This window comes from Triticum aestivum, chromosome 5D (genome assembly GCF_018294505.1).
Source record: "Triticum aestivum cultivar Chinese Spring chromosome 5D, IWGSC CS RefSeq v2.1, whole genome shotgun sequence".
Taxonomy (NCBI): Eukaryota; Viridiplantae; Streptophyta; class Magnoliopsida; order Poales; family Poaceae; genus Triticum; species Triticum aestivum.
Window position 1 is genome coordinate 493,879,007 of NC_057808.1, and position 12,260 is coordinate 493,891,266.

The window sequence follows — 12,260 nt, forward strand, 5'->3', positions numbered from 1 at the left end:
AAGTTCGTCCATGGATCATATTGGCTGTTATCTCAATCATTTGGATGCATAAACATACTGAACATGTGTATATCTGAATCTTTTTTGTGAATTATCTATGAATATTGTTGTGTGATCTATCAATCATTTGGATCCATAGACATGCTGAACTTGTGTATATATGAATCTTTTGAGTTGTTGATAGTGAATGTTGGCTATGAATATGAACGTGTCCTGTGAACCTGAGTTTGATACGAATGTTTACCTTTTCTGTTGTGCTTGTGTGTGAACTTGTTAGTATGCCTACTGTGGGGTATGTGACGTGTGGGTGTCAACGGCACACCTTTTTCCCGAGAAGAATTGCACCTGCTTTGTTAGGGTAGCAACGGCGCATCAGCTCTTTTTAATCTTTTTGCTCTGTCTTGCCCCCTCCCCCGCTCAATCCCTGCCGTAATGTTTTCGGCCTCAAAACAAACATAGTACTGCGTTGTTTTGGGGGCTTGATGAAAAATCGAGTGCTGGTTTCTGTATGTTGGCCCGCCCAGCAAATGGGCTGCTGGTCCACCACGCACTGGGAGGCTAAAAATACAAGTTGTATGGTGCAGAGGCAAGTAAAAAAACGCCATCCAGAGCCATCCACTGAAGAAAAAAAATCGCTCCTGATGTGCTTCTTCAGTCATGCCGCCGGCCCCCTCTTTAATCCAGTTTGCTCGGGGATCTGGTATCATTTTTTTCCAGAGGGCGAACAAGTATCAGCTAGGCCTAGGTTTTGTATTTTAACATGTGTAGCCCACGACATACGGTGACAGTGGTTTCAACTTATTTTTTGAGGTCCATACCGGCCTATGGGCTTTTTCTTAAAGATCGGCAGCCCAATGTATTTTTTTAACCACATTATATATATTTATATTATTACTATTATCGTATATTTTATAGAGACTTATATATACATTATAAAAACATCCCACGCGTTATTAACTTATAAAAGTAAATGTTTAACAGAAGTTGGCAAGGAAAATTCTGGTTGTTTTTGACTCACAGGCAAGGAAAATCCTGGTGATTGCGTACAAAAGCTTGCAAAGATTTTAAGGACCAATGTTATAATAACGCGCTCATTTTTATTTTGAGCAATAACTCGCTAATTTGTTAATTATGTATATAAAAAATGTGCCTCTCCGGTTTATTTTTGATATTAATTACTTCTTCTAACATAACATTATATATATAACGAGCCCAGCTAATTCGTGTATTTGAAGGAAGTGCAAATGGGCTGGGATTTCTTAGATAATATAAATGGGCCGCATTGACGCGAAATTATTTGTTCACCCAGCCCAGCAAATGGACTGTACATTCTAGAAAACATGGGTTAAATATATGCCACATTTTTGCAGGCTGACATGTGGGCCAATAGGTCGAAGCCTACGCAGGGCGTTGTCAATTTTTTTGACAGAAAGACTGTAAGGGAACCCCTACAGTGTAATTGGTGCAACAATCCCAAATTGCAAGTACCATGCCTTGAACCTGGGTGGGTGGGAAGGCATCAGCCCCTTCCCACCACTAGGCTATGCCTTAGTCTGCAGGGAGTTGTCAACTTGGTCGGCATGCACCTTCAATCTCTCGTCTTCTTCCTCCAGCGTCGCCGGGACCGCCTGGTCCGGCCTCCGACAGCTAGCGGCTCTGCTTAGCACCCATCGCTGTGAAGCGCTACCCCACCGCCGGCCAGGCTATCCCTCCACCCCTCCACACCTCCTGTTATTCTCCACCGACTGCAGCCCCACGCCGCACCAGAACCAGTTATAACCCTTCTCCTCCACTCAATCTGCGACTCCACTGCCGCGTCTTCCCATCTCCGAGTCGTTCCCGTCCGGGGCCTCTCCGTCGTCCACCGCCTCGCTGCACTCGGTGCGGCATGGTCAACAAACGAGAGTCATCGGAAGAGGACTATACGTGGAGAGCCTGACGGCTGGGACCCATGAGGTCCATGGTCGCACGCAAGGAAAGTTCCTCCTTATTAAGCTGAAAAAAATGTTTCCTCCACCTGACAGCTGGGACCCACTGGCTGTATCTTCGCACGGAAGGAAGTGCCTCCTTGTTATGCAAAAAAATTGTTCCTCCCGTTGACAGCTGGGACCCGTCAGATTTGATGGCTGACTTGTGGGCCTACTAAGCGGACGTGTACGCAGGGCTATGTCAACTTAATCAACAAATGATTCTAGCAGCTGGACCGTGGGATGTTAATCCAACAGCCGTGCTCCTTTTTCAACCTCTGTTCTTGCTCCTGTCTCCCGTGGGCGGCACCGCGGCTGTGCTGCCGCACACCCGAACCAGTCAAGTTTCCCACTCCTCTCCATCTGCGACTCCACTGCCCCGTCTTCCCCATCTCCGGGTCGTTCCAGTCTGGGGCCTCGCTGTCGTCCACCGGCCTTTGGTGCGCTCGGCATGGTGTGGTCAACGTGATCAACAACCGAGAGTCATTGGAAGATGACTGTACGTGAGAGGCTGACAGTGGGGACGCACCACGCCCATGGACGCATGCATGCAACGGAACACGGCGTGGTCAACGTGGTCAAGGAACGACTTCCATCGGAAGTGTACTGTATGTGAAGAGGCTGACAGCTAGGTCCACGGCCACAGCAAGGAAATGCCTCCTTCTTACGCGGAAAATAATGATTCCTCAACCTAACAGCAGGGACCCATAGGACGAGCCACCGTATTTTGCGAAAAAAAACTTTTCCCCCCTGACTGCTGGGACCCACGGAGGGGTCAGCGTATTTCGCGAAAAAAACGTTCACCCCACAGTCAGCTCGGACCCACCGGAAGTGCCTCCTTATTACGCAGAAAAAAATGAATACTCCCCCTGCTAGCTGGGACCCACCTTGGTAGGAGCCTGACTTGTGGGCCTACTAAGTTGACGGGGACGGAGGGCTTTGTCAACTTAGTCAATATGAACGATTCTAGCTCCAGTGACCGTATGATGTCCATCCAACGGCCGTAGTGCTTCTTCAACCTCTGGTCTTCTTACTCCAGCCGCCCAAACCAGCGCCGGTCGTGCCGCGTGCTCCTGCCTCCCGTGGCCGGCTGTGATGCCGCGGAGGCCTCACCGCCCCCTACTACTCCCACCGCTGGCCAGGCCATCCCTCTACTCACCCACATCCCCTGTTTTCTGCGGCGACGGCAGCCTCACACCGCAGCCGAACCAGTGAACCCTCGTACTCCTCTCCGCGCGCGCTTCCACTGTCGCGTCTTCCCCGGCTCCGCGTCATCCCCTTCCTAGGCCTCACCGTCGTCCACCGCCCTGGTGCTCTCGGCGGGGCGTGGTCAACATGGTCAAGGAACGACTTCCATCGAAAGAGTACTATACGTGGAGAGGCTGACAGCTGGGTCCATGGCGGCCGCAAGGAAGTGCCTCCTTATTACGCGCAAAATAATTATTCCTCCACCTGACAGCAGGGACCCACCGCACGGGCCACCGTATTTCGTGAAAAAAACGTTTCCCCCTGACTGCTGGGACCCACCAGCTACATCTTCGCACGCAAGGAAGTGCCTGACAGTCGGGACCCACCTAGTCGAAGCGTACGTAGCGTTGTCATTCTGGTCGCGAACGTGTACGTACATACTGGTCGATGTAGAGGCGCGCACGTGTTGTAGTAGAGGCGCGCACGTAGCATGTACATGTACGTACAGCGGCCAGGGTGCAAGAAAGTAAATACGGCCACGTACATACATACGGGCGGGGTCTCGAACGCCTACTCGCGCGTACGTACGGCCAGGGCTCGTGTACATGGCTGGGTCGCAACGGAGAAACAGCGTCGTCGTCGTGTTCATGGAGAGCCAACCGGCTGGGTTGGAACGGAATGCGTCGTCGTGTTCATCGGGAGGGCTTGGACGGAACAGCCAATGGAAACGAGGCCTGGCGTACCGCATAACAGAGGAAACGGCCTTGTGTTCGACCGGCCACGGTCGAATCGGGATCCCGTTCATCGGGAGGGGTCTGGCATACCGCAAAACGAATGAAACGGACCTCCTACGGTCGAAACAGGGGTCCTGTTGATCGGGAGGGGTGTGGCGTACCGCAAAACGGAGGAAACGGACTTGTGTTGGAGCGCTACAGTCGAAACAGGGGTCCTATTCATCGGGAGGGGTGTGGCGTACCGCAAAACGGGACTCCACGGGATACTGTTCATCTCCACCGTCGACCCCCTCCAGCCTCCACGGGCTACTGTTCATCCACCATCGACCTTCTCCAGCCTCCACCTGCGACTGTTCATACACGGGCTCCTGTTCATCCAGCCTCCACCGCGCGCTACTCCACCGGCTACTATTCAACCAACCCTTTCCACGGGCTCCTGTTCAACCACCCCTCCATGGGCTACTGTTCATCCAGCCCTCCACCATCTACTGTTCATCCAGCCCCCCACAGGCTGGTCCTGTTCATCCAGCCCTCCACGGGGTCCTGTTCATCCAGCCCCAACCGGCTCGATAGATCGGGGTCTTGTTCATCCAGAGGCAACACCACGGGGTCCTGTTCATCCACCCCCACCGGAAACTGTTCATCCAAACCCCCCAGCAATGCTCACTGTTCATCCAGAGGCAGCAACGATCGGCTTCAGTTAGCAGCAGTAGCGAAGGAATCGCTCGATCGGGTTCAGTTAACAGCCATCGATCGATCGCTCGGGTTCAGTAATGCGTAGCCTGCAGTGTAATCGCTCGGGTTCAGTTAGAGCCCAACGCCTCGCATCCACGCGCGTGCGTGTACGAGAGAAACGCGCATCGCTCTGCCCCGACCACCCACCGTAACCGGGAACACCCCGATATTTTCCTCGCCCTCGCTTCTACCACGGTTTTTTCCGTCATGGATGGCCCAAAGAATGTCATGCAGCTGCGTCTCCGGCCCGCCCAGGACGAAAAGCCCATTTTCTGTCATGATTTTTTGTCATAGAAGTAGGACCCCACCACATCTATGATGATACCGGATTTTGTCACAATTATCGTCATAGAAGTGTCATAAGTATGACAAAAAAAATTTTAGTTCGGCCCAAAATGTCACGGATGTGTGTTTTTTTTGTAGTGATGCCAGGTTCGCTGAAGTGTTGAAGCCGCCTTCTCCTCCATCACCTAGCATCTCCATGCGCTGGGCGAAGGCAGCGATTGAGCAAAGAGCTCGTTGACGTTGATGGAGGTCTTGATAGCACCAATGGCCGCCACCATCGAATCATAGTCGCGATCCAATCTGGCGAGCACATAGTCCACCATCTCAGGATTGGAGACCGGGCCCTGCCGCCGCGAGTTCATCCCCGAGGCTCTTCATCTTGGAGATGTACGCAGTGCTGGACATGCTTCCCTTCTTCTTCGTGGTGATGGCGATCCTCAAGTTCGTGATGCGGGATTGGGACCGATGCAAACAGTGGTGATGTCGGTCCACAGATCAAAGGTATTTTCCTTACCGATGAACTGCGCGATGACTTCTTTGGAGAGGGAGTTCATCAGGTAGCTGAGGACATGTTGGTCTTTTGATAGCCATGGCGCATAAAGTGGATTGGGTACCACTTCCATGGTCTTGTCCGACTTCTACTGCTCCACCTTGGCTGGGGGAGCCGTGTCTGTTCCATCCAGGAGCCCCATGACCTGCGCTCCTCGTAGGCCGGGCATGACCTTGGCCTTCCACAAAAGGTAGTTCCCCTTGGTGAGCTTTTCGGCTGGTGGAGGTCCGAGGTTGAGGACGACCGGTGACGAGCTGGAAGACATGGCGATGGGGATGGCTTCTGGTAGCTAGATCGGGAAGAGAATAGGCTCCATATAACATGTAATTAAGTTGGAAGCGTTCCTACTCCCTAGTATGTTTGTCAGATATAGATCAAAGTATTTGTTAGGAACTTTCTGTCTAGGCTGTGTGCGTGTATACACTCACTAACATAGAATCACAGAAGATAAAATCTAAAATATTGGTGGGAAGTCTAATATTTGAAATTGTTAGGCTTCAAGAATAAAGAGATTTTTATTTAAAAAGGAACAAAAAGAAAACAATCAAGCATCGCTCCACTATCGAAAATGCAATCTACTTGTGGACACATCTTGATCGTTCGCTTTGCAAACTCCCAATCGAAATATTGTGGCACGAGTAAAAATCCCGAATAAGCTAAAACTTACAGCAAACATTATTGTATATTCACGTGTTAGCCTACATCTCTTGTGACATATGTTGCCATTGTCCGCTTCGTCTGCCCCAAGCTCAAATCCTGGCTCCGCCCCTGCAAGTTATAACTGCTGAAACTTGATAAGAACAAATGATAAATTCAGCATGTCTGAAAAGTAAAACTTAAACACTAAATCCTATGTCATAAACCCTAAACCAAATTCCTAAGCGCTAAACATGAAACTCAAACCTCTAAACCCCTAAAAGCAAACGAAACTTAATAAAACTTGGCAAAGACTGTCAAGTTTAATATTTGAATCTCGATAAAAAATTAAAGTTGTCAAAATGTATCAAGATTTGTCTTGTCCAAAAGTTCTCATCGCAACAAACACTAATATGCAAATGGAACTTAATTTGAAGTTTTGGTTTAAAATATATAATACATCCAAATTTGGAGATGAAATAAAAACGCATGAGAGGTGGGGTGGGTGCAGCTTGCAACTCTGCCAAACTGCATGCGTGAACCCCTCTACATTAATCAAAAGACTTAAATCAAAACAACTTCACCAATCTTGAAGCAAATGTGTGGCCGCATGCATGCGAGCTTCCGCACTTAAGTGCCACCGCGAATTTTAGTCATTCCTATTTCCTACGTAGGTCCCTACTTAGTGTGAAAACGGGTAACCCCTATGGTTGCTACGCACGGATATTGGGCTGGCCCAAGTAAACGGGCGGTGAGTACCTCTTCTGGGAACCTTTCGAGACCGGTTTACCTTTTTTCTAAGTTTTTTCTTTTCTTTTTTGCTTTGATTTTTTCCTTTTCTTTTTTAATCTTTTTAACCAGTTTCCATATTGTTTTTTTTCTGGGTTTTCATTTATTTTTTCTATGTTCCTATCTAATCAGTTTTCCTATTGATTTTTTCATTTTCTTATTTTTTAATTAGCTTTTCAATGCGGCCCACATTTTCAAATTCACGAACATAATTGAAATTAGTGCATTAGTCAAACTCACAACCTTGTTGTGAATTCACAAACATTGTATAAATTTTTGATTTTTTTAATATCACATAGATGTTTTGAATTCATGATTTTTTTGGATTCTTGGACATTTTTATCTCACAATCATCTGGAAAAAAATCAAAGCCACAAATATTATTCAAATTCAAAAAAAATTGAACACATGAACATTGTCCAATTCATGAACATTTTTCAAAATTGTTATTCTTTCATGAATTTTGTTCTTATGCACTAATATTATTTGAATTAGAGAATTTTCATATATTCAGAAAATATTTAAAATTGTGGTCGTTGGATTTCGTGAATATATTTGACATTCCTGGAACATTTAAAAAATTCCGAATATTTTTTGAGTTCATGAACATTTTCATTTGCAAACCATTTAAAATTCATGGACATTTTTCAGATCTGCGAAACAATAGAATCCACAAACATTTTCGCGGCCGATTTTTGAATCCAAAAAAACTTTGAATTCACGAACCTTGTTCATTTAGAGATTTTTTTTGGAAATCACAAACATTTCCGTGACCACTTTTTGAATTCATGGATTTTTAAATTCATAACATATTTGACATTTGTGAACAGTTATTTATTTCAATAATATTTGCTCAAATTCCTGAATATTTTCCAAAAATCATGAATAACTATTAAATTCAAGATAAGTTTTTTTAATTTCAAACCATTTAAAATGCATGGACATTTTTTAAATAGCCAAGAAAATTGAATTCACAAACATTTCCGTGACCATGTCTGGAATTCAATATTCACTAATTTTGTAAAAAAAAGTAAAGTTCACATTGTTTCTGGAAAATACTATTTTTAAAAAATATATAAATATTTTAGTAGAATACCAGCCAAATAAAAACAACTAGAAACTCAATTAGATAAAAATGCTCAACGATTTGCTTTTTCGGCCGCGCACCAACAGTCGGCCGGGCATGTTAGCTCTGGCTCGGTGGTTGAGTGCGCAAATTGTAGCTATCGCGTGACCCACATGCAGTAGAGGAGGGGAGCGGCTTTGTCCTGCTTTGTGGAGACAGAAGCTGGTCTCGCCTCAGCGTCGCTACTAATTGGCTGGGCCGAGTACCTTCCTCCAGGTAAGTTCGTTGTCTTCTCTTATTCTCATTTGTTTGTTTTTTGTTCTTTTTCTTATGTTCATATTCAAAAAATATTCTAAATCAAGTATTCAAACTTAATTTTTTATGAAATAAACCGGACTTTGAAAATATTAACACAATGTAAAAAAAATGTAACCATAATTTTGAAAAATGTTTACGCAATGTAGAAAACAAATGTTACCATAATTTTGAAAAATGTCGTAGCATTAAAAAATGTTCTGTGTTTCAAAATAATGGATGCGAGATTAAAAAAAGTCTGATATAAGAAAATACATGTAATTACTAAATATTTCATACAATTAGAAAAAAAGCACTTTACATTTATAAAAATGACGCATTAAAAAATGCATCTATGGCAATTTTAAATAATGCTTATACTAGATAAAGAACTGTTTCAGATACTTCAAAAAATGATCATGTATTTGAAAAATGTTTAACACTTATTCAAAAACATGTATTTATGAAAAGGTTAATTATGTGTTTTAAAAATATAACCATGTATGAAAATGTTTCGGATGCATAGTAAAATGCACAATGTGTAAGAAAAATATAACCATCAAAATTATATTTGAAAAAAATGTTTTCATGTATTTAAAAAACGTTTCGCCCTTACGGAAAATTCCTGATGTACAGAAGAATGTACAATATGTATGAAAAAATAGACATGTGTTAAAAAAAGAAACCGATAAAAAAGGCAATACACCAAAACCCGAAAGATAACCATTGAAATCAGACACAAAAGCTTTTGAAAACCGATACTAAAAAACAAAACAAAAAAATTCATACCACACCACCCCCCTCCAGCAGGATCGAAGAACAACCAGCGCCTAGCCCGGTGCTGGTTTATGGCCCGGGCCACCATATAGTCAAACAGAAGTGCCAAACCAAGCTTGTCTCCGTCATTTTGTGGTTTATGCAACCTGCTATCAATTGTATTCCTCTAAACAACATTGAGCAAAATAAAGAGTAAGCATGTTTTAGCCTAAAAGGAACTTGCGTCAAAAGAAAAAGTGCCAAACCGAACGTTGGCCAAGTCACCTCCGGTTGAGGTGATTCTGAAAAAACCTCCGGTTGAGGTGGTCTCTTTTATTATACATATGACAGTTAGTTCTCACAGATGCATAAATAAAGTATTGTTTTTCAAAAAAAAAATTAACTGCGAATCCGCGCCACCCTTGCTTGGCAGGATAAGAGAACTTCATCAACAAATGCTCAACTCAACTTGAGATAGCTGACCACACATGCCAGAGATTTTGATGTTGACGCGTATGCACTTGCCTTCAGACTCTCGTCGCTGGACTCGCTGCATGTAGTGGAGAAAGCTAGGTGCTCCGCCGGCCGGATGCAAGCCTACATATACACAGCCAATAACGACGAAGGGCGTCCGTCCACGCAACAGCGAGGCCATCGATGAGATCGATCGGCCATGACCTCACGACTCCTAGCTTAACTGCAAAATTATCTGACGACGGCAATCAGTAGTCACGGGACTCTCGCTCTCGTACTGTTGGAAATGATCTTGTATCCCAGTTGTAATCAGGTAGCTTTCTGCAGCCTGGTGTTTGGCAGTGTTCGAGCCAGTACGAGTCGTTTTGGTTTAAAAGAAACGCGGTCAAGCTAGGTTGCCGTGTGATGGATTACTAGATAATATAGCGGTCAAGGTTGCCGTGTGACTAGATTAGTGAAGCTCTTAGCCACGCCATTGGTATGCTTTTCTTGTGATTTGCGCTTCCAAAAGCTTTCAAAAGTGTACCCGCGTTTCATCAGAAATAGTTATTCAGCCCATTCGGCATGAATGCTGAGCTATATATAAAAAGAAGAACAAAACAAAGAAGTACTCCCTCTGTTCTTTTATATAAGAAGCACTCCCTCCGTAAACTAATATAAGAGCGTTTAGATCACTATTTTAGTTATCTAAACACTCTTATATTAGTTTACAGAGGGAGTATTATTTTCAGCACGATAACCAAGGCACATAATAATAGACATGTTACGCCGAAATTACCCTTGAGAAATTTGTTGGTTAGTGGCAAGTAAATCAGTTAGTCTAGGAAAGTAAGAAATACATGCAATCGACAGAGAGATACTTTCCTTCTTTTGCTACAAGGAGAGATACAGACAATCAGGAGAGAGATACTTTTTTTTTCTGAAGGGCTAACAAGGGAAATACGATGAATTAGAAGAGATGCACCTTACATTCTGGAGTTTTATCAAAAAGCAAATACACCTTATATAAAGGAACGGAGGGAGTACTAGTTATTTGGTTTTTTACGACATTTTTTTTGTTTCCATTTTCATGTTTTATTTCTGAAAAAAAAATGAGGGAGCACCCCGTCCTCCGCGTCATGCGATGCAAACAGCCAGTTTCCACTTTCACTTTGTAGTTTCCATTTCTATTTTGGCAACAATTTTCTGAAAGGGGCGGCTTCCGCTTGGTTTTCATCCATGCATGACGGCACATACAACCTTGGACACACTAGCGCTGGGCTGGTGACAGCCGACGTTTAACTGTCGCGAGGCCCACATGGAGGCCGGGTGAAGTCGGGCCGAAGGAACCCTGCTCCGTCGACGTTAAATACGCACACGGCCGCTCATGCACACACACAAGTCCGGCGATCTTCTTTCTTTCTGATAGCCCTACTCCTGCAACCTCAAGTCTCGGTCGCAGCGCCCCCGGCATCCCCATGGCCAGCCTCAACAACGCTTCGTGGTCCAGCGGCCTCTGCGGCTGCTTCGACGACGTCGGCGGCTGTAAGCTCATTAATTCCCCAGATAGAAGCATGCAATGCATGCATGCCCTGGACCCTGGTTGTGAGTGAACTTGTGATGACCGAGCGTGTGTGTGCGTGCTGCAGGCTGCCTGACGTTCTTCTGCCCGTGCGTCGTCTTCGGGAGGATCGCCGAGATCGTCGACATGGGCGCCACATGTGAGTTGATTTTTCTTGTCTACACAACGATCAAACGATCTATCTATTGTCCGGTGAACCAAGAACTAACGATGGCACGAACGAACGGACGAACGAGCTCTGCCCAGCTTGCTGTGCGAGCGGGACGGTGTACGCCGCGCTGGCGTCGGTGACGGGGATGGGCTGCCTCTACTCCTGCGGCTACCGCTCCAGGCTGCGTGAGCAGTACCGGCTCAAGGAGACGCCCTGCGGCGACTGCTGCGTCCACTGGTTCTGCGAGGCCTGCGCCCTCTGCCAGGAGTACCGCGAGCTCAAGACCCGCGGCTTCGACATGGCCCTCGGTACGTACGCGGCCTCTACCAATTAGTCCTCAGCGAACCTCCATCACTGCGTACATCACTTGTTACGGAGGAGTTGCTGGCAGTTTTAGGATGCATCAATGGCCGGCTGCGCGTGGAGGCGTCTTGACTCTTGACCAGCGTTGATGTTGTTGTCCGTTGGTGCAGGATGGCAGGCCAACATGGAGAAGATGGGGAAGACGACGGCGCCGCCGACGCACGCGGGGATGACTCGCTAGAGCATCCATGCGGCCACCGACGATGTATCCATGGTCGTCAATGTCAGCTTCCAGTTCAAGATGAAGAATGCCACCAGTCTACGGCGTCTACTTATGTCTTGTCGCGAGTCGGTTGTGTTTGTGATCGATGTGTAGTGTGCCTCTCTGTTGTAAATCGTCGTTTCCCATCCGTCCACCTCCACCTCCACCTCCACCGTGTGTGATGTTTATGTGGACATTTGAATAAGATGTATATCGGGTCTCTCTGTGGAAGCAGAGTCCATCATCGCCCCTTACTCGGTCACCATATAGTTATGCTTTGATTTTTATCTACTCTTAAGCGTATGAAGTGTGGGCGTGTATATATATGCTCAACTAAAAGGATACGATAAGCTACGAACTAAGCGTAGCTCAAATGGTTAGATTCCGCATTCTGATGCAGAGGCCGGGGGTAATTCTTCTTTTCTAAAAAAATGGTTAGATTCTTCGTGATGGAACTAGTCATCCACAGGGTTACTATAGTAGCATTTCTGAAGATATGCAACTCTTTA

At 45.8% G+C, this 12,260-nt stretch overlaps 1 protein-coding gene across 1 annotated transcript; it reads left to right on the forward strand.

Annotated features, from left to right (window-relative positions):
* The first annotated feature begins 10,863 nt into the window (after positions 1-10,863).
* LOC123125692 (cell number regulator 2-like) lies at positions 10,864-11,976 on the forward strand. The gene is made up of 4 exons (XM_044546165.1): positions 10,864-10,998; positions 11,103-11,174; positions 11,282-11,494; positions 11,660-11,976. Exons 1-4 carry the CDS (start codon positions 10,932-10,934, stop codon positions 11,728-11,730), a joined length of 423 nt encoding a protein of 140 aa, XP_044402100.1. The 5' UTR covers positions 10,864-10,931; the 3' UTR covers positions 11,731-11,976.
* The last annotated feature ends 284 nt before the right edge of the window (positions 11,977-12,260 follow it).

Excerpts from the sequence above, each read along its gene's own strand:
- LOC123125692 (XM_044546165.1), top strand. The coding sequence starts at position 10,932 with ATGGCCAGCCTCAACAACGCTTCGTGGTCCAGCGGCCTCTGCGGCTGC. Across the intron at positions 11,175-11,281 it reads CGTCGACATGGGCGCCACAT|CTTGCTGTGCGAGCGGGACG; the intron begins GTGAGTTGATTT and ends AGCTCTGCCCAG. Across the intron at positions 11,495-11,659 it reads CGGCTTCGACATGGCCCTCG|GATGGCAGGCCAACATGGAG; the intron begins GTACGTACGCGG and ends CCGTTGGTGCAG.